Source organism: Oncorhynchus nerka, linkage group LG1 (genome assembly GCF_034236695.1).
Source record: "Oncorhynchus nerka isolate Pitt River linkage group LG1, Oner_Uvic_2.0, whole genome shotgun sequence".
NCBI lineage: Eukaryota > Metazoa > Chordata > Actinopteri > Salmoniformes > Salmonidae > Oncorhynchus > Oncorhynchus nerka.
The window spans coordinates 24,724,586-24,746,075 of record NC_088396.1 but is presented as its reverse complement, the minus strand read 5'-3'; the positions used below and the strand labels follow the sequence as shown (position 1 = coordinate 24,746,075).

Genomic DNA, 21,490 nt, shown 5'->3' with positions numbered 1-21,490 from the left:
CTCAATCTATTTCCCTTACTCTCAACCTCTATCTTTTCTTTACTCAAGCAAGTACTTCTTGTTGTCAAGTACTTCTTATTGTCAGTATGGATTATGGTAAGTGACAAAGCCATTGTATCATTCTGTCTACCTGTGATAAGATGATGGATGGGTTTACACTAGCACTCCAGATTTCATCTCTTTAGTCTGCTGTAAACACTGTGTCCTGTGGTAAATCAGTATGGATTATGTATGTTGCTATGGGAAACTCACTGCCTGACTTACACTCATAGCCTCTCTTCATTTTAGCAGTAAGGTGAGAAAACACATTGATGTCCAAAACACTGGTAAATACCCCCGGCCCCCAATAGTTAATTTACATTGCGGCACAAACAGACAATGTCTATCTCTATCCTGTATAGGAAGATGTCTGTCCAGCATCTGAACCAGAAGGACATTTATTTCAATCTTTTATGTGAATGCTATAACTCTCCCTCTTATTCCCCCCTCAACCCCATTTTTAGGGACCCCTTGGTGCGCGCCCATCAAGGTGAAGCATGGCGACGTGAGTTGTCGGAGTCCTGGGGGGCAGTATTATAAGAACGTGATGGGATCGCGCTGTAAGATCCGCTGTAAGAGGGGTTACGAGATGCAGCAGGGACACCCAGAGGTGGTGTGTATGGCCAGCAAACACTGGTCAGGAAACTACGCCTGCAGGGGTGAGACCACCACACACACACACACAAACTCGCACACCTGGCCTACTGGCGAGACCCAAAATCACTGGACACCTTTACACCAAACATACAGTACCAGTCAAAAGTTTGGACACACCTACTCATTCAAGGGTTTTTCTTTATTTTTAAATTTTTTTACATTGTAAAAATAACACACATGGAATCATGTAGTAACCAAACAAGTGTTTAACAAATCTAAATAGATTTTAGATTTTTCAAAGTAGCCACCCTTTGCTTTGATGACAGCTTTTGCACACTCTTGGCATTCTCTCAACCAACTTCAACTGGAATGCTTTTCTAACAGTCTTGAAGGAGTTCCCACAGATGCTGAGCACTTGTTGGCTGCTTTTCCTTCACTCTGCGGGCCAACTCATCCCAACTCATCAGTTTTGAGACACTGTAAAGTCCATGGAGAATAAGATCACCTCCTCCCAACTGCCCACTGCACCGAGGCTAGAAAACACTGTCACCACCGATAAATCCACAATAATCGAGAATTTCAATAAGCATTTTTCTACGGCTAGCCATGCTTTCCACTTGTCTACACCTACCCCCTGCAGAAACTTGCCCAAGCCCCCCCACCCACCTCTCCTTCACCCAAATCCAGATAGCTGATGTTCTGAAAAAGCTGCAAAATCTGGACCCCTACAAATAAACTGGGCTAGACAATCTGGACCCTCTCTTTCTGGACCCTCTCTTTCTACGGCAATTGTTGCAATCCCTTTTACTAGCCTGTTCATCCTTTCTTCCCTTCTTTAAAGGGGGAGACACTCTAGACCCAAACTCTTATAGACCTATATCCATCCTGCCCTGCCTTGCTAAATTCTTCGAAAGCCAAGTTAACAAACAGATCACCAACCGTTTTGAATCCCACCGTACCTTCTCCGCTATGCAATCTGATTTTCGAGCCTCCTTCACTCATGCTGCCATGCTGTCAAACATACCCTCATAAACTGACTATCCTACCAATCCTTGACTATGGCGATGTCATTTACAAAATAGCCTCCAACACTCTACTCAGCAAATAGATGTAGTCTATCACAGTGCCATCCGTTTTGTGGCGGCAGGGTAGCCTAGTGGTTAGAGCGTTGGACTAGTAACCGGAAGGTTGCAAGTTCAAACCCCCAAGCTGACAAGGTAAAAATCTGTCGTTCTTAACTGACTTGCCTAGTTAAATAAAGGTCAAATAAAAATTTTAAAAATTGTCACCAAAGCCCCATATACCACCCACCACTGCGACCTCTATGCTCTCGTTGACTGTCCCTCGCTTCATGTTTGTCGCCAAACCCACTGGCTCCTTGTCATCTATAAGTCTTTGCTATGTAAAGGCCTGTCTTTTCTCAGCTCACTGTTCACCATTGCAACACCCACCTGTAGCTCGCGCTCCAGCAGGTATATTTCACTGGTCATCCCCAAAGCCAACTCCTCATTTGGCCACCTTTCCTTCCAGTTCTCTGCTGCCAATGACTGGAACGAATTGCAAAAATCACTGAAGCTGGAGACTTACATCTCCCTCACTAACTTTAAGCATCAGCTGTCAGAGCAGCGCACCTGCACACAGCCCATCTGTAAATAGCCCACCCAACTACCTCATCCCCATATTGTTATTTATTTTTGCTCTTTTGCACACCAGCATCTACTTGCACATCATTAATCTGCACATCTATCACTCCAGTGTTTATGCTAAATTGTAATTATTTCGCCACTATGGCCTATTTATTGCCTTACCTCCCTAATCTTACTACATTTGCACACACTGTATATATATATTTCTATTGTGTTATTGACTGTATGTTTGTTTATCCCATGTGTAACTCTATGTTGTTGTTTTTGTCGCACTGCTTTATCTTGGCCAGATCGCAGTTGTAAATGAGAACTTGTTCTCAACTGGCCTACCTGGTTAAATAAAGGTGAAATCAAATTTTTAAAAATCCCAAACCATCTCAATTGGGTTGAGGTCGGGTGATTGTGGAGGCCAGGTCATCTGATGCAGCACTCCATCACTCTCCTTTTTGGTTAAATAGCCCTTCCACAGCCTGGAGATGTGTTTTTGGGCCATTGCCCTGTTGAAAAACAAATGATAGTCCCACTAAGTGCACACCAGATGGGATGGAGTATTGCTATAAATCACAGACCGCGTCATCAGCAAAGCATTCCCACAACATCCCACCTTCTCCTGCATGCTTCACAGTGGGAACCACACAGGCGTTCACCTACTCTGCATCTCACAAAGACATGGCACTCAAATTTGGATTCATCAGACCAAATAACAGATTCCCACAGGTTTAATGTCAATTGCTTGTGTTTCTTGGCCCAAGCAAGTCTCTTCTTTTTATTGCCGTCCTTTAGTAGTGGTTTCTTGCAGCAATTCAACCTTGAAGGCCTGAACAGTTGATGTTGAGATGTCTGTTACTTGAAATCTGTGAAGCATTTATTTGGGCTGCAATTTCTGAGGCTGGTAACTTTAATGAACTTATCCACTGCAGCAGAGGTACAGTGCCTTGCGAAAGTATTCGGCCCCCTTGAACTTTGCGACCTTTTGCCACATTTCAGGCTTCAAACATAAATATATAAAACTGTATTTTTTTGATTACACACAGGTGGATTGTATTTATCATCATTAGTCATTTAGGTCAACATTGGATCATTCAGAGATCCTCACTGAACTTCTGGAGAGAGTTTGCTGAATAATTTTGCACGCCCAATTTTTCCGTTTTTGATTTGTTAAAAAGTTTGAAATATCCAATAAATGTCGTTCCACTTCATGATTGTGTCCCACTTGTTGTTGATTCTTCACAAAAAATACAGTTTTATAACTTTATGTTTGAAGCCTGAAATGTGGCAAAAGGTCGCAAAGTTCAAGGGGGCCGAATACTTTCGCAAGGCACTGTAACTCTGGGTCTTCCTTTCCTGTGGCGGTTCTCATGAGAGCCAGTTTCATCATAGCGCTTGATGGTTTTAGCGACTGCATTTGAAGAAACTTTCAAAGTTCTTGATGTGTTCAGTATTGACTGACCTTCATGTCTTAAGATCGGTGTCCCTAAACTGGAACGGTTGTTGTTAATATGCGCTAATGTGACTAGAATGACAGTGTAAATAGCAGCCAACTTTCCAGGACAGTAGACATGTCTTATATGGGCTGAAAGCTTAACTTCTTGTTAATCTAACTGCACTGTCCAATTTACAGTAGATATAAGAGTGAAAAAAAGACCACGTTATTGTCTGAGGAGAGGGCAAAACAACAACATGCTTTTATCATGGCAACTGATTTGATACATTCACCTCAGAAGGTAAATAATGTACTTCCATTCAGTAATCTTGCTCTGATTTGTCATCCTGAGGGTCCCAGAGATAAAAGGTAGCATAGTTTTGTTTGATCAAATCCATTTTTATATTCAAATGTAAGAACTGGGTTCTACAGTTTGAACCCCTGCTGTCTCTGGCCCCACACCCACCCTGCCCGGCAATCTAGTTGCGAAAGTTGAAAAAGAGGCTGTGATCCTTGCTTATTTGAGCTGTTCTTGCCATAATATGGACTTAGTCTTACACAAATTGACTTTTAACAAGGCACACCTGTTAATTTAAATGAATTCCAGGTGACTACCTCATGAAGCTGGTTGAGAGAATGCCAAGAGTGTGCAAAGTTGTCATCAAGGCAAAGAGTGGCTACTTTGAAGAATCTCAAGTATAAAATATATTTTTGATTTTGTTTAACACTTTTTTGGTTACTACATGATTCCATATGTGTTATTTTATAGTTACGATGTCTTCACTGTTATTCTACAATGTAGAAATGTAGTACGAATAAAGAAAAACCCGTAAAAGAGTAGGTGTGTCCAAACTTTTGACTGGTACTGTATGTAACCACTGAAGATACACACAACCAATAGAATCATTGTCAGATTCATCAGCTACCTGCTAATCATACACCCTCTTTGTGAAAATACATTTTTGGACTTGATTTGTGTTTCCCTGTCAGAGATCCGGTGTCCTAAGCTACAGATGCCTGCTAATGGTGGCTATAAGTGTTCAGATGGATCCTACTTTAACTCCCGCTGTGAGTTCTTCTGCTCCCTTGGATACACTCTGAAGGGGTCCAAGACTGTCACCTGCCAGTACCACAAGACCTGGACCTCAGGGGAGAGCGCCTGCATAGGTGAGTCAGAGAGTGCTTGTGTGGATGTGTGTGTGTGCGTTCGTGTGTGCATTTACCGATGTACAGTATGTGTATGGCGTTTGTGTGTGTGGTGTTTGTCTGTAGCTGTCAAATGAAATCAAATCGATTTTTTTCAACAGTGAAATGCTTACAAGCCCTTAACCAACAATGCAGTTTTTTAAAAGTGTTTAGAAAATATTTACTAAATAAACTGAAGTAAACAATAAATAAATAAAAAGTAAAAAATAAGAAAATAGAAAAATAACAAATAATGAAAGAGCAACAATAAAATAACTGTAACAAGGCTATATACAGGGGGTACCGGTCCATGTGTGGGGGCACTGGTTAGTCGAGGTAATTGACGTAATATGTACAATCATGGCCAAAAGTTTAGAGAATGACACAAATGTTAATTTTCACAAAGTCTGCTGCCTCAGTTTGTGTGATGGCAATTTGCATATACTCCAGAATGTTATGAAGAGTGATCAGATGAATTGCAATTCATTGCAAAGTCCCTCTTTTGCCATGCAAATGAACTGAATCCACAAAAAAAAAATTCCACTGCATTTCAGCCCTGCCACAAAAGGACCAGCTGACATCATGTCAGTGATTCTCTCGTTAACACAGGTGTGATTGTTGACGAGGACAAGGCTGGAGATCACTCTGTCATGCTGATTGAGTTCGAATAACAGACTGGAAGCTTCAAAAGGAGGGTGGTGCTTGGAATCATTGTTCTTCCTCTGTCAACCATGGTTACCTGCAAGGAAACACATGCCATCATCATTGCTTTGCACAAAAAGAGATTCACAGGCAAGGATATTGCTGCCAGTAAGATTGCACCATAATCAACCATTTATCGGATCATCAATAACTTCAAGGAGAGCGGTTCAATAGTTGTGAAGAAGGCTTCAGGGCGCCAAGAAAGTCCAGCAAGCACCAGGACCGTCTCCTAAAGTTGATTCAGCTGCGGGATCGGGGCACCACTAGCACAGAGCTTGCTCAGGAATGGCAGCAGGCAGGTGTGAGTTAATCTGCATGCACAGTGAGGCGAAGTCTTTTGGAGGATGGCCTGGTGTCAAGAAGTACAGCAAAGAAGCCACTTCTCTCCAGGAAAAACATCAGGGACAGACTGATATTCTGCAAAAGGTACAGGGATTGGACTGCTGAGGACTGGGGTAAAGTAATTTTCTCTGATGGATCCCCTTTCCAATTGTTTGGGGCATCCGGCAAAAAGGTTGTCTGGAGAAGACAAGGTGAGCGCTACCATCAGTCCTGTGTCATGCCAGGAAACTCCCCAGACCGTAATCCCATTGAGAACTTGTGGTCAATCTTCAAGAGGCGGGTGGACAAACAAAAACCTACAAATTCTGACAAACTCCAAGCATTGATTATGCAAGAATGGGCTGCCATCAGTCAGGATGTGGCCCAGAAGTTCATTGACAGCATGCCTCTGCGGATTGCAGAGGTCTTGAAAAAGAAGGGTCAACACTGCAAATATTGACTCTTTGCATCAACTTCATGTAATTGTCAATAAAAGCCTTTGACACTTATGAAATGCTTGGAATTATATGTCAGTATTTGTCAATAAAAGCCTTTGACACTTATGAAATGCTTGGAATTATATGTCAGTATTCCATAGTAACATCTGACAAAAATATCTAAAGACACTGAAGCAGCAAACTTTGTGGAAATGAATATTAGTGTCATTCTCAACTTTTGGCCCCGTCTGTACATGTAGGTAGAGGTAAAGTGACCATGCATAGATAATAAACAGAGTAGCAGCAGCTTAAAAATGGGGGGGTAAATGCAAATAGTCCAGGTAGCCATTTGCTTAGTTGTTCAGCAGTCTTATGGCTTGGGGGTAGAAGCTGTTAAGAAGCCTTTTGGACCTAGACTTGGCGCTCTGGTACTGCGGTAGCAGAGAGAAAAGCCTATTACTAGGGTGGCTGGAGTCTTTGGCAATTTTTAGGGCCTTCCTCTTACTGGTATATTTTTTGTTTTTTTATTTAACCTTTATTTAACTAGGCAAGTCAGTTAAGAACAAATTCTTATTTACAATGACAGCCTAGGAACAGCGGTGTAACTGCCTTGTTCATGGGCAGAACAACATATTTTTACCTTGTTCTTATTCGATCTAGCAACCTTACGTTTACTGGCCCAATGCTCTAACCACTAGGCTACCTGCCGCCCCAACCACTAGGCTTCCTGCCATCCAGTATAGAGGTCCTGGATGGTAGGAAGCTTGGCCCCACTGGTGTACTGGGCCGTACGCACTACCCTCTGTAGTGCCTTGCGGTCGGAGGCCGAGCAGTTGCCATACCAGGAGGTGATGCAACCAGTCAGGATGCTCTCGATGGTGCAGCTGTATAACTTTTTGAGGATCTGAGGACTCATGACAAATATTTTCAGTCTCCTGAGAGGGAATAGGCATTTTCGTGCCCTCTTCACGACTGTCATGGTGTGTTTGGACCATGACAATTCGTTGGTGATGTGGACACCAAGGAACTTGAAGCTCCCAACCTGCTCAATGACCTTGACTAACCGGTGCCCCCGCACATGGACTCTGTACCGATACCCCCCGTATGTATATAGCCTCGCTACTGTTATTTTAATGCTGCTCTATAATGAATTGCTGTTTGAATTTTTTACTTAAGACTTCTTTTTCTTAACTGCATTGTTGGTTAACAGCTTGTAAGTTATCATTTAACTGTAAGGTCTACTACACCTGTTGTATTCGGCGCATGTGACAAATACAATTATATTTGATTTGTAAGCCGGAATCAGGAGGATAGAGTTATGGTCAGATTTTCCAAATGGAGGGTGAGCTTTGTATGCATATCTCTGTGTGGAGTAAAGGTGGTCTAGAGTTTATTCCCTCTGGTTTCACATGTAACATGCTGGTAGAAGTGAGGTAAAACGGATTTAAGTTTCCCTACATTAAAGTTCCCGGCCACAGAGTGCTGCCTCTGGATGAGCATTTTCTTGTTTGATATGGCCTTATACGGGTCGTTGAGTGCGGTCTTAGTGCCAGCATCGATTTGTGGTGGTAAATAGACAGCTACAAAAAATATAGATGAAAACTCTCTTGGTAAATAGTGTTGTCTACGTGTTATCATGAGATACTCTACCTCGGGTGAGCAAAACCTTGAGACTTCATTAATATTAGATTTTGTGCACCAGCTGTTATTGACAAAGAGACAGACCGCCACCAATTGTCTTACCAAAGGCAGCTCTTCTATCTTGCTGATGCATGAAAAACCCAGCCAGCTGTATGTTATCAATGTAGTCTTTCAGCCACGACTCGGTGAAACAGCACTCCATCACAGCAGCTTCTCTAGTCTAAAATCACCCCAATTACACAGACAGGACATAACATAACACAACATAACATGACAGAACAGAACAGGGAAAAGCACATTTTTCCTGTTTCTCTTCCCTCCACATCTGCTGACCTTTTTAACCACTCTTTACCCCATCTCCTCTCTCCTTCTCTGGTAGATGTGGATGCCCCAGTAATAAAGTGTCCTAACCTGAAGGACAAGACGGCAGAGCCTGGCAAGCTCACTGCCAGGGTGACCTGGGACACACCGGAGGGCAAGGACACGGCCGATGGCATCCTCACTGAGTCAGTCTGACCCCTGATCCTTAACCCCTAACTCCACTGAACCTTCATTTATAACCTGTAGTGGTAGTTAGGCTTGGGCTGTATACCGTGTATTAGAGGTCGACCGATTATGATTTTTCAACACCGATACCGATTATTGGAGGACCAAAAATCCCGATACCGATTAATCGGACGCTTTAAAAAAAATATATATATATATATATTGTTTTTACATACACTGCTCAAAAAAATAAAGGGAACACTAAAATAACACATCCTAGATCTGAATGAATGAAATATTCTTATTAAATACTTTTTTCTTTACATAGTTGAATGTGCTCACAACAAAATCACACAAAAATGATCAATGGAAATCAAATTTATCAACCCATGGAGGTCTGGATTTGGAGTCACACTCAAAATTAAAGTGGAAAACCACACTGCAGGCTGATCCAACTTTGATGTAATGTCCTTAAAACAAGTCTAAATGAGGCTCAGTAGTGTGTGTGGCCTCCACGTGCCTGTATGACCTCCCTACAACGCCTGGGCATGCTCCTGATGAGGTGTCGGATGGTCTCCTGAGGGATCTCCTCCCAGACCTGGACTAAAGCATCCCCCAACTCCTGGACAGTCTGTGGTGGATGGAGCGAGACATGATGTCCCAGATGTGCTCGATTGGATTCAGGTCTGGGGAACGGGCGCGCCAGTCCATAGCATCAATGCCTTCCTCTTGCAGGAACTGCTGACACACTCCAGCCACATGAGGTCTAGCATTGTTTTGCATTAGGAGGAACCCAGGGCCAACCGCACCAGCATATGGTCTCACAAGGGGTCTGAGGATCTCATCTCGGTACCTAATGGCAGTCAGGCTACCTCTGGCGAGCACATGAAGGGCTGTGCGGCCCACCAAAGAAATGCCACCCCACACCATGACTGACCCACCGCCAAACCGGTCATGCTGGAGGATGTTGCAGGCAGCAGAACGTTCTCCACGGCATCTTCAGACTCTGTCACGTCTGTCACATGTGTTCAGTGTGAACCTGCTTTCATCTGTGGAGAACACAGTGTGCCAGTGGCGAATTTGCCAATCTTGGTGTTCTCTGGCAAATGCCAAACATCCTGCACGGTGTTGGGCTGTAAGCACAACCCCCACCTGTGAACGTTGGGCCCTCATACCACCCTCATGGAGTCTGTTTCTGACCGTTTGAGCAGACACATGCACATTTGTGGCCTGCTGGAGGTCATTTTGCAGAGCTCTGGCAGTGGTCCTCCTGCTCCTCCTTGCACAAAGGCGGAGGTAGCAGTCCTGCTGCTGGGTTGTTGCCCTCCTACGGCCTCCTCCACGTCTCCTGATGTACTGGCCTGTCTCCTGGTAGCGCCTCCATGCTCTGGACACTACACTGACAGACACAGCAAACCTTCTTGCCACAGCTCGCATTGATGTGCCATCCTGGATGAGCTGCACTACCTGAGCCACTTGGTGGGTTGTAGACTCCGTCTCATGCTACCACTAGAGTGAAAGCACCGCCAGCATTCAAAAGTGACCAAAACATCAGCCATGAAGCATAGAAACTGAGAAGTGGTCTGTGGTCACCACCTGCAGAACCACTCCTTTATTGGGGGATGTCTTGCTAATTGCCTATAATTTCCACCTGTTGTCTATACCATTTACACAACAGCATGTGAAATTTATTGTCAATCAGTGTTGCTTCCTAAGTGGACAGTTTGATTTCACAGAAGTATGATTGACTTGGAGTTACATTGTGTTGTTTAAAAGTGTTCCCTTTATTTTTTTGAGCAGTATATATATATATATATATACATGTAATAATGACAATTACAACAATACTGAATGAATACTTTTTAATTTTAACCTAATATAATACATAAATAAAATAAATTTAGTCTCAATTAAATAATGAAACATGTTCAATTTGGTTTAAATAATGCAAAAACACAGTGTTTGAGAAGAAAATATGTGCCATGTCACGCCCTGACTTTAGAGAGACGTTTTATTTCTCTATTTGGTGAGGTCAGGGTGTGATGTGGGGTGGGCATTCTATGTTTTGGATTTCTTTGTGTTTGGCCGAGTGTGGCTCCCAATCAGAGGCAGCTGTCTATCATTGTCTCTGATTGGGAATCATACTTAGGTAGCCTTTTTCCCACCTATGTTGTGGGATCCTGTTTTTGTACAGCCTACGGAATGGTACGTTCGTTTTGGTTTCACTTTGTTATTTTGTTGCTGGTTCTCATTTAAATAAATATGATGACCACAAATTACGCTGCGCCTTGGTCTCCTTCAAACAACGCACGTTACAGAAGATCCCACCACAAAAACACCCAGCAGCGTTTTCTGAAGGAGTGGACATGGGAGGAGATACTGGAAGGCAAGGGTCCCTGGGCGCAGGCTGGAGAGTATCACCGTCCAAGGGAGGAGATAGAAGCAGCTAGAGTTGGACGGCGAGGAATTAGAGGAACGGCAACTATACAAGAGGTCACGGCTAGCACGGAAGCCTGAGTGGCAGCTCCCCCCCCAAAAACGGGGGGGGGGTCACACGGGGAGATTGGCGGTGTCAGGGTTTAGACCTGAGCCAACTCCCCGTGCTTTCCGTGGGGAGCGTGTGACCGATCGGGCGCCGTGCTATGCGGTGATGCGCAACATGTCTCCAGTGCGCGTTCACAGCCCGGTGCGCTACATTCCAGCTCTCCGCATTGGACGGGCTAGAGTGGTTATCCAGCCAGGACAGATGGTGCCGACTCAGCGCTCCTGGCCTCCAGTGCGTCTCTTCGGCCCAGGATATCCTGCGCTGGCTCTGCGCGCCGTGTCTCCGGTGCGTCTGCACAGCCCAGTGAGTCCTGTGCTAGCGCCCCACATTTGCTGGGCGAAAGTAACCATCCAGCCAGGACGGGTTGTGCCGGCTCTACGCTTGAGACCTCCAGTGCGCCTCTACGGCCCAGTGTATCCGGGTGCCTGCTCCACGCACCAGTCTTCCAGTGCCTCTCCCCAGTCCGGTGAGACCTGTTCCGATTCCACGTACCAGGCCTCCAGTATGTCTCCCCAGCCTGGTAAGCCCTGTGGCAGCTCCACGCAACAGGCTTCCAGTACGTCTCCTCAGTCCGGTAAGACATGTTCCGGCTCCACGTAGGAAGCCTCCAGCGATGAGCCATGGCCCGAAGCCTCCAGTGATGAACCATGGCAAGAAGCCTCCAGTGATGATCCATGGCACGAAGCCTCCAGTGATGATCCATGGCACGAAGCCTCCAGTGATGATCCATGACATGAAATCTCCAGTGATGATCCATGGCGCGAAGCCTCCAGTGATGATCCATGGCACGAAGCCTCCAGTGATGATCCATGGCACGAAGCCTCCAGTGATGATCCATGGCACGAAGCCTCCAGCGACGATCCATGGCACGAAGCCTCCAGCGACGGTGTCCAGTACCTGACCTTAGAGAGACGTTTTCTCTACTTGGTGAGGTCAGGGTGTGATGTGGGGTGGGCATTCTATGTTTTGTATTTCTTTGTGTTTGGCCGAGTGTGGTTCCCAATCAGAGGCAGCTGTCTATCATTGTCTCTGATTGGGAATCATACTTAGGTAGACTTTTTCCCACCTATGTTGTGGGATCTTGTTTTTGTACAGCTCTTGTAGCCTACGGAATGGTACGTTCGTTTTGGTTTCACTTTGTTATTTTGTTGCTGGTTCTCATTGAAATAAATATGATGACCACAAATTACGCTGTGCCCTGGTCTCCTTCAAGCAACGCACGTTACATGCCATGTAAAAAAGCTAACGTTTAAGTTCCTTGCTCAGACCATGAGAACATACGAAAGCTGGTGGTTCATTTTAACAGTCTTCAATATTCCCAGTTAAGACGTTTTAGGTTGTAGTTATTATAGGAATTATAGGACTATTTCTCTCTATACCATTTGTATTTCATATACCTTTGACTATTGGATGTTCTTATAGGCACTATAATATTGCCAGCCTAATCTCGGGAGTTGATAGGCTTGAAGTCATAAACAGCGCTATGCTTCAAGCTTTGTGAAGAGCTGCTGGCAAACGCAGGAAAGTGCTGTTTGAATGAATGCTTACGAGCCTTCTGCTGCCTACCACCGCTCAGTCAGACTGCTCCATCAAATCATAGACTTAACCTCTAGCGTCGAGCAATCCCGTATCCGGGAGCGTAATCATAGCCTCAAGCTCATAACGGAACGTTTCCTATTCATGAAAATCGCAAATGAAATGAAATAAATATATTCAAACACAAGCTTAGCCTTTTGTTAATAACACTGTCATCTCAGATTTTCAAAATATGCTTTTCAACCAAAGCTACACAAGCATTTGTGTAAGAGTATTGATAGCCTAGCATAGCATTAAGCCTAGCATTCAGCAGGCAACATTTTCACAAATACAAGAAAAGCATTCAAATAAAATAATTTACCTTTGAAGAACTTCGGATGTTTTCAATGACGAGACTCTTACTTAGTTAGATAGCAAATGTTCATTTTTTCCAAAAATATTATTTGTGTAGACGAAATAGCTCCGTTTTGTTCATCACGTTTGGCTAAGAAAAATACTGGAAAATGCAGTCACTTACAACGGCAAACTTTTTTCCAAATTAGCTACATAATATCGACAGAAACATGGCAAATGTTGTTTAGAATCAATCCTCAAGGTGTTTTTCACATATCTATTCGATAATCTATCAGTGGTGGCAGTTGGCTTCTCATCAGAAGCAAACGGAAAAATACTGCAGCTGGAGATTACGCAATAATTGCGACGGAGGATACCAAGCGACCACCTGGTAGATGTAGTCTCTTATGGTCAATCTTCCAATGATATGCCTACAAATACGTCACAATGCTGCAGACACCTTGGGGAAAACGTGGAAAACGTAAGCTGACTCCTAGCTCCTTCACAGCCATATAAGGAGTCATTGGCATGAGGCGGTTTAAAAAAATGTGTCACTTCCTGATTGAGTTTTTTTCTGTAACATCAGTTCTGTGGCACTCACAGACAATATCTTTGCAGTTTTGGAAACGTCAGTGTTTTCTTTCCAAAGCTGTCATTATATGCATAGTCGAGCATCTTTTCGTGACAAAATATATTTTTCATCCAAAAATTAAAATAGCGCCCCCTATATCCAAGAAGTGAATTATAATATAATAAACACACAGAAATATGAGCCTTGGGTCATTAATATGGTCAAATCCAGAAACGATCATTTTGAAAACAAAACGTTTATCAGTGAAATACGGAACCGTTTCGTATTTTATCCCTTTTAACCCTAAGTCTAAATATTGCTGTTACATTGTACAACCTTCAATGTTATGTCATAATTATGTAAAATTCTGGCAAATTAATTACGGTCTTTGTTAGGAAGAAATGGTCTTCACACAGTTCGCAACGAGCCAGGCGGCCCAATCTGCTGCATATACCCTGACTCTGCTTACACTGAACGCAAGAGAAGTGACACAATTTCCCTAGTTAATATTGCCTGCTAAAATGATTATTTTTAACTAAATATGCAGGTTTTAAAAAATATACTTTTGTATTGATTTTAAGAAAGTCATTGATGTTTATGGTTAGGTACATTGGTGCTACGATTTTGCTTTTTTCGCGAATGCACTTTTGTTAAATCGGCACCCTTTTGGAAAAGTAGATTGATTATATGCAATGCAGGACAAGCTAGTTAAACTAGTAATATCATCAACCATGTGTAATTAACTAGTGATTATGTTAAGATTGATTGTTTTTTATAAGATAAGTTTAATGCTAGTGTAGCGTGGTTCGTTCTGCGTTGTGTACTTTTAATTAGGACATTGCCACAAGTGGAGGTCTGCTGGTTGGATTATTTTTATTTGCCCTGCACACGAAGAGACAACACACAATATTTTAGCCCTTGGCGCAGTCATAGCTCTCAGGCACCTGCGCGAGCTCATAGAAACTCACTCAAACACCGTCCCAAGTACTCACAAGCTACAATAGGTACCCTAACTTTAATAAATCTTTATATTGTCCACATTGTGTAACATTACCACGGTTTTATATTGAACAATTTCCGAGCCACGGACAACATACTTTGCTTGCCGAAGGTCAGGCAAAAGAGAACAATAAGAGGGTATGGAAATACAGATAACCCGCGATGGACCAAACCAAAATATACAAACCAAAATATACAAAACTTTTACAATCACGTGTATGTACAATATAGATATGAAAAAACGTTTGTACACCAACAACTAACAATTAGCTATGCAGCTGTAATTAAGTTTAAAAAACACACTGAATTATTATTATTATCCCCTCGTGGCCTGGCCTATTTGAATTGGTCCTTGTGTGCAACTTGGTGCATAATCTAGGGGAACAACATCACACTGCTACACTAGCTAGAAACTTACCTTGGCTCCTTGCTGCACTTGCGTAACAGGTGGCCAGCCTGCCACACAGTCTCCTCATGGATTGCAATGTAATCGGCCATAATCGACATACAAAAATGCAGATTACCGATTTGTTATGAACTTAAAATTGGCCCAAATTAATCAGCCATGCAGATTAATCGGTCGACCTCTACCATGTATATACCGTATAGCGGGATATTTGGAAATGGCCACAGGATGTTTTTTCAATACCGTTTAAACTATTTATTTGTTTTTGTATACATTTGAATATTTGTAGTTACTTTTTAAGTAAATACCTGCAGTCAGCTAATGCAATATGATAGGCAATAAAGAAGATTGCGTTCTTTATTTTACCTGTCACATATTTTTTCTTACCGGTAGTCCTCCTTCACGTGGTGTTTTGTTTACAAGCACACAACAACAAGAGACTTGTGAGTCACTCACTGTTGTGCAGCACACATCTAGTTACAGTATGGAATTCACAACTAAATGTTTGCCAGCTAGATATTTTATAGCTATTAATTTAACTGTCTAAAATGTGCTAAATGTTCTGCAGTTGTGTATTTGGTTTGCTAATTTAGTAGCTAGTTCGCTATCTAGCAAAGTGGTTTCGCTTGGCTTAGTAACAGTAGAGAATCGCCTCCTGAATCAAGAGCCTTGCTGTCTAGTATTTGTTTTGTGCCTGCAGCAAACTGTTAAGTAGCTTTTTGAGTTACTTGTATAGCTTTATGAGCTGGGACGTTTGTCCTGGAAATCATTTAGATCAGAGGCTGTATAAAATATTTGCAAAGAACTTGTTAGCATTTAGTTTGCATTCTCTATGAGATTTTACATGTACTTGTTAGCATTGCTAACCTTAGGATTACAGAGGCTGTGGATTTAGAAAACAGCTCCCCTTGTGTTCAGTGCTGGCATTACCGAATATCACGGTATAGCACAAGGTTGGTATGAAGGTATTACCATCTGGATACCGCCCAAGTCTAGTGGCAGTAGCAGTAATAGTAGTAGTCATGGTAGCAGTAGTAGTAGGGTAAGTCTTTAGTTAAGCTTCAGTACTATTGACACAGTGTAGTATTTGACTGAGGCTGTGTTTACAGTGTGATCCTGAAAGGGAAGCCTCCTGGACACTTCCCCGAGGGGCTCCATAAGATGTCCTACACCGTCTATGACCGCGCCGGGAACAAAGGCAGTTGCCGCTTCTCTGTCAGAGTACGAGGTGATCCCCCAACATTTTTACAGTGTTTCTAGTCAGACAGCAATGTTCTGACAACATTTGAAGGAACAAACACAGAACACTTACACATTTATGCCTGTTAAGGCTGCTTTTACACAGTCAGACAATTTTTATATTCCACTAATTGGTCTTTTGACCTATCACGTCAGATATTTTCACATCAGATCTTTTTCAGAGCTGAAATGATTGGTCAAAATACAAAATTAGCAAAAAACTATCAGAATTGGGATGCGTAAACACAGCCTTAGAGTGTGTGTCTGAATCTGTTTTGTGCCACCAGTGCGTCGCTGCAGCCCCATCACCCCTCCAGAAAACGGCTATATGAAGTGTGACAGTGATGGAGATAACTACGGAGCCACCTGTGATTTCAAATGTACAGGAGGGTATGAACTCCAGGGCAGTGCTGCCAGGGTGTGCCAGTATGGACTCACCTGGTCAGGCACGGAAACCAACTGTGCAGGTACATATCTGTGCACACACACACACACACATGTATGTATACACACACACATACACACATATTGTTCACATCACATAAGCACACCACAGACACACATACAGTACTTTACACTTCACATAAACCAATAGGGCTGGGATTTGCTAAGGATCTCCCGATACAATATCATCACGATACTTAGGTGTCGATACGATATGTATTGCGATTATCACGAATCTATATGCATTGCGATGATCACGAATCTATATGTATTGCGATTCAAAACTGTGATTATATTGCGATTCGATGTTCCAAACATATTGCTCACCATCTGTCTGCTGCAGAGGGACAAGAGAGAGCCATGAGAAAATGAGTTTTGATCAGACATGGAAATAAAAGTGCTGAAAAACAAATTGACTCCCTATTTAAAAAGAAGAATGAGAACATGCAGGCACATCAAACCAGCACAATAATGATATTGTGATATTTTCAAAATGATACGATATATCGTCAAAAATAATATCCCGATATGTAACTATTGATTTTTTTTTCCCCCATCACTATAAACCACACACACATACAGTTGAAGTCGGAAGTTTACATACACCTTAGCCGAATACATTTAAACTCAGTTTTTCACAATTCCTGACATTTAATCCTGGTACAAATTCCCCGTCTTAGTTCAGTTAGGATCACCACTTTATTTTAAGAATGTGAAATGGCAGAATAATAGTAGAGAGAATGATTTATTTCAGCTTTTATTTCTTTCATCACATTCCCAGTGGGTCAGACGTTTACATACACTCAGTTAGTATTTGGTATCATTGCCTTTAAATTGTTTAACTTGGGTCAAATGTTTCGGGTAGCCTTCCACAAGCTTCCCACAATAAGTCAGGTGAATTTTGGCCCATTCCTCCTGACAGAGCTGGTGTAACTGAATCCGGTTTGTAGTCCTCGTTGCTCGTACATGCTTTTTCAGTTCTGCCTACAAATGTTCAATAGGATTGAGGTCAGGGCCTTGTGATGGCCACTCCAATACCTTGACTTGGTTGTCCTTAAGCCATTTTATCACAACTTTGGAAGTATGCTTGTGGTCATTGTCCATTTGGAAGACCCATTTGCGACCAAGCTTTAACTTCCTGACTGATGCCTTGAGATGTTGCTTCAATATATCCAAATAATTTTCCCCTCATGATGCCATCTATTTTGTGAAGTGCACCAGTCCCTCCTGCAGCACAGCACCCCCACAACATGATGCTGCCACCTCCGTGCTTCACTGTTGGGATGGTGTTCTTCGGCTTGCAAGCCTCCCCCTTTTTTTTCTCCAAACATAACTAATGGTCATTATGGCCAAACAGTTCTATTTTTGTTTCATCAGACCAGAGGACATTTGTCCAAAAAGTACGATCTTTGTCCCCATGTGCAGTTGCAAACTGTAGTCTAGCTTTTTTATGGCAGTTTCGGAGCAGTGGCTTCTTCCTTGCTGATCGGCCTTTCAGGTTATGTCGATATAGGACTTGTTTTACTGTGGATATAGATACTTTTGTACCTGTTTCCTCCAGCATCTTCACAAGGTCCTTTGCTGTTGTTCTGGGATTGATTTGCACTTTTCGCATCAAAGTACGTTCATCTCTAGGAGACAGAACGTGTCTCCTTCCTGAGCGGTATGATGGCTGCGTGGTCCCATGATGTTTATACTTGCGTACTATTGTTTGTACAGATGAACTGGTACCTTCAGGCATTTGGAAATTGCTCCCAAGGATGAACCAGAATTGTGGAGGTCTTGGCTGATTTCTTTAGATTTTACCATGATGTTATGCAAAGAGGCACTGAGTTTGAAGGTAGACCTTGAAATACATCCACAGGTACACCTCCAATTGACTCAAATTATGTAAATGAGCCTAATAGAAGCGTCTAAAGCCATGACATATTTTTCTGGAATTTTCCAAGCTGTTTAAAGGCAAAGTCAACTTAGTGTATGTAAACTTCTGACCCACTGGAATTGTGATACAGTGAATTATAAGTGAAATAATCTGTCTGTAAACAATTGTTGGAAAAATTACATGTGTCATCCACAAAGTAGATGTCCTAACCGACTTGCCAAAACTAAGACATTTGTGGAGTGGTTGAAAAAATAGTTTTATTGACTCCAACATAAGTGTATGTAAACTTTTGACTTCAACTGTACATTACACATCCACCATGCTGTGTGTTAAGCAGCATTGAAGTTGTGATCAGGGGTGCTGAGGGGTTCGCTGGAGGTGAAAAGGGGATGTCTCCCTCGGCCAGGATGGGCTGTCGATCGCTCACAGAGATCCAGCAGATCAATACCGCCTGCTCTGAAATCGACCAGCACTGTCTGTGACACATACTTAAGTGGATTATTGTCTAATAGAAGAGACAGTATTATACTGCTATCATATTTTAAAATACAGTGACACTCCATATAGCACTTCTGATATATGCTGTGGAAGGAACAAGTCAGAGCAAACTTTATAACAACAAGACCAGTAAAGACAAGTAAAACAGAGCAATGAAATTAACATTTTGAGTTTTTTGGGGCAATTGCAAATCAAGTTACATTATTTGCTTTCATAGAATGTGATGATGTGATATGTTGCAATGATGTAGTGTTTTATTATGTCATAACATGTTATGTCACAGCTATGAACATCAACGTGGGGGTGCGTACAGCCTCAGGTCTGCTGGACCAGTTCTATGAGAAACGACGCCTCCTCATCATTTCTGCTCCCACAGCTGCCAATCATTACTACAGGTTCCAAATGACTAATCTACAGGTGAGGGAGTAGGAGGGAAGGATGGAGGGAGGGAGAGGGAGAGGAGAAAGGCAGAGCGTGAGGAAAGAGAGAGACCGAGTGGGGGAGTAGGTCAAATTGTCTGTGGTTCTGCTGATGGGGTGTATAGTTCCTCAGTTTCTGGTAAACAGAGAAAATGTCACCGCGCAGCATAAACAATGCCGGTGTGCTCTGTAAATTCAGGCTATTCTGGGTTTGGATGATTTTCTGCCTGTCAAAAGATATTAAAAGGGAGCAGCCTTTAAAAAGCATGACCTTTAAAGTGTCAGGAAAGATGTGACTCTTGTCATACGCGGTGAGTCATTACAACCTCACCTTTAAAGGTCCAATGCAGCCAATTTCATCTCGTTATCAAATTCTTTATGGGAAACAATTAAGTACCTTACTGTGATTGTTTTCAATTAAAATGGTCTAAAAGAGCAAAGAGCAATTTCTAAAGCAAGAATAGTACTAGGACTGTCTGGGAGTGGTCTGAGTGGGGAAGGTAAAACTAGCTGTTAGCGAGAGGTTTGGAACTCTCTCTCTTATTGGTCTATTAACTAATTTACCGCCTGGTGATGTCACCAAAACTCAATCTCACCAAAGTAGGCTGAAATTTCAGGCAGTCTTTTTAAACACCTCTTACACTACAAGGGCATTTTCACAATTCCACAGTATTATTCCAACTTCATAGTGTGGAAATATATATAAAACACAGGATAATCACGTTTTTTACTGCACTGGGCCTTTAACAGGCCAGGTGATGGATTCTGTGAACTTTGTTGACATTACTTGAATTTGTATGCGAGTACATTTTCATGTTCTGTGCTTGTATGTACAATGCTATTTGTGTGTTTTTGGTGTGGTTATAATGTAAATGTGTGTGTATTTCAGCATGCCCAGTGTGGTCTGGATCTCAGGCATGTGACGGTGATTGAGCTGGTCGGGATTTACCCGGCACAGATCGGCCGCATCAGCCACAGACTCATCCCCCCAGGGCTGGCTCTACAACTCCGGTACACACACATACACACACCGTCATCATCATTCATTACAAACCTATAACTCATTCTTCAGACCTACCATTGTGTGTTCAGCCTTGACCTGATGGAAGTGTTGATGTATGTTGCCTAGGTTACTGCTCCAGATCTCCCATAATAACTTCAACATGGTGATGATTGACAAGCAGGGGATGGACAAGGAGCGCTACACATACCCCATCACCTCAGCCCAGATCTTCACCACCATTGACACCTGGCAGGGACGCATGGATGAGATGGTGCTGCAGCAGGAGGCAGGCCACACCTGCCAGTAGTACAACATCTCAATGACACCCCTCACTAACACCCCCAACCCAACACCATCTCCCCAAAAAAGCCCACTATTCCCAATTGTACTCCTCAACGCACCCTATTTCCTTCACCCTATGGACAGTCCTTCTCACCCCCACAATATCCCTCCAAGTCAATAATTAAACCCTACCGTTGCTTAATATTACTTCCTGAACCCGACTCCCATCCTCCAGTTCCCCATAGCAGACCACAGCTAGTTAACATATCCATCAATAAGTCATTGAACCCTCTATTTCCCACCAACTGAAAGTCATCACATTGAAGTGCCATTCTAATTGTAAGGAGACAGGGGATTCAATAGTCACTACTAAGTAGGAATCATTAGTATCGGAATGTCTGATTGGAGCTGTGGAGCATTGGGCCCAGGCTAATTAGAATGGAAATATAACTCACTTTCATCACTGCATCCTACAGCAGTTAGAGGTCCTGGGCAGAGTGGGTCATCACAATCATATTGATTATTGTACTCGTCAGTCTTGTTTTTTGTTTGCTTTTTAAAGCTTGGACACATTTTACTATTATTATGATGTTTTGTATAATAACTATTTTCTTTTTTTTAAGATATGAAACTGGAAAAATCCTTTAGCTGTTTTATATTTATGTTTCTCAATTCTGGTAGCAGTGTTTTAATTAGGACATTAATAATAAGCACTCGGGAATGTGTGTGTTTGTGTGATGTGACAGCCAGTGATGCTGGTCCATCAGTACACTGCTGTTCGTTCCCTTTGATTTCACACAACCATGATTAAATAGCCCTCTTAAAAAGAGTGACCTCGTCCTTCTGTTGTTACAGA

At 42.7% G+C, this 21,490-nt stretch overlaps 1 protein-coding gene across 2 annotated transcripts in view; it reads left to right on the top strand.

The window, feature by feature from the left end:
* The window catches only part of LOC115125883 (sushi-repeat-containing protein SRPX-like), a 31,422-nt gene extending 9,959 nt beyond the window's left edge, over positions 1 to 21,463 (top strand). For both annotated transcript variants that reach the window (XM_029655565.2, XM_029655499.2), the window contains 8 exons: positions 504 to 698; positions 4,696 to 4,872; positions 8,371 to 8,497; positions 15,977 to 16,095; positions 16,394 to 16,573; positions 19,214 to 19,347; positions 20,239 to 20,360; positions 20,479 to 21,463. In XM_029655565.2, coding sequence (XP_029511425.1) covers positions 504 to 698; positions 4,696 to 4,872; positions 8,371 to 8,497; positions 15,977 to 16,095; positions 16,394 to 16,573; positions 19,214 to 19,347; positions 20,239 to 20,360; positions 20,479 to 20,659 — 1,235 coding nt within the window. In that variant the 3' untranslated portion in view covers positions 20,660 to 21,463. The remainder of the gene's footprint in view (positions 1 to 503; positions 699 to 4,695; positions 4,873 to 8,370; positions 8,498 to 15,976; positions 16,096 to 16,393; positions 16,574 to 19,213; positions 19,348 to 20,238; positions 20,361 to 20,478) is intronic.
* Positions 21,464 to 21,490: the final 27 nt, after the last annotated feature.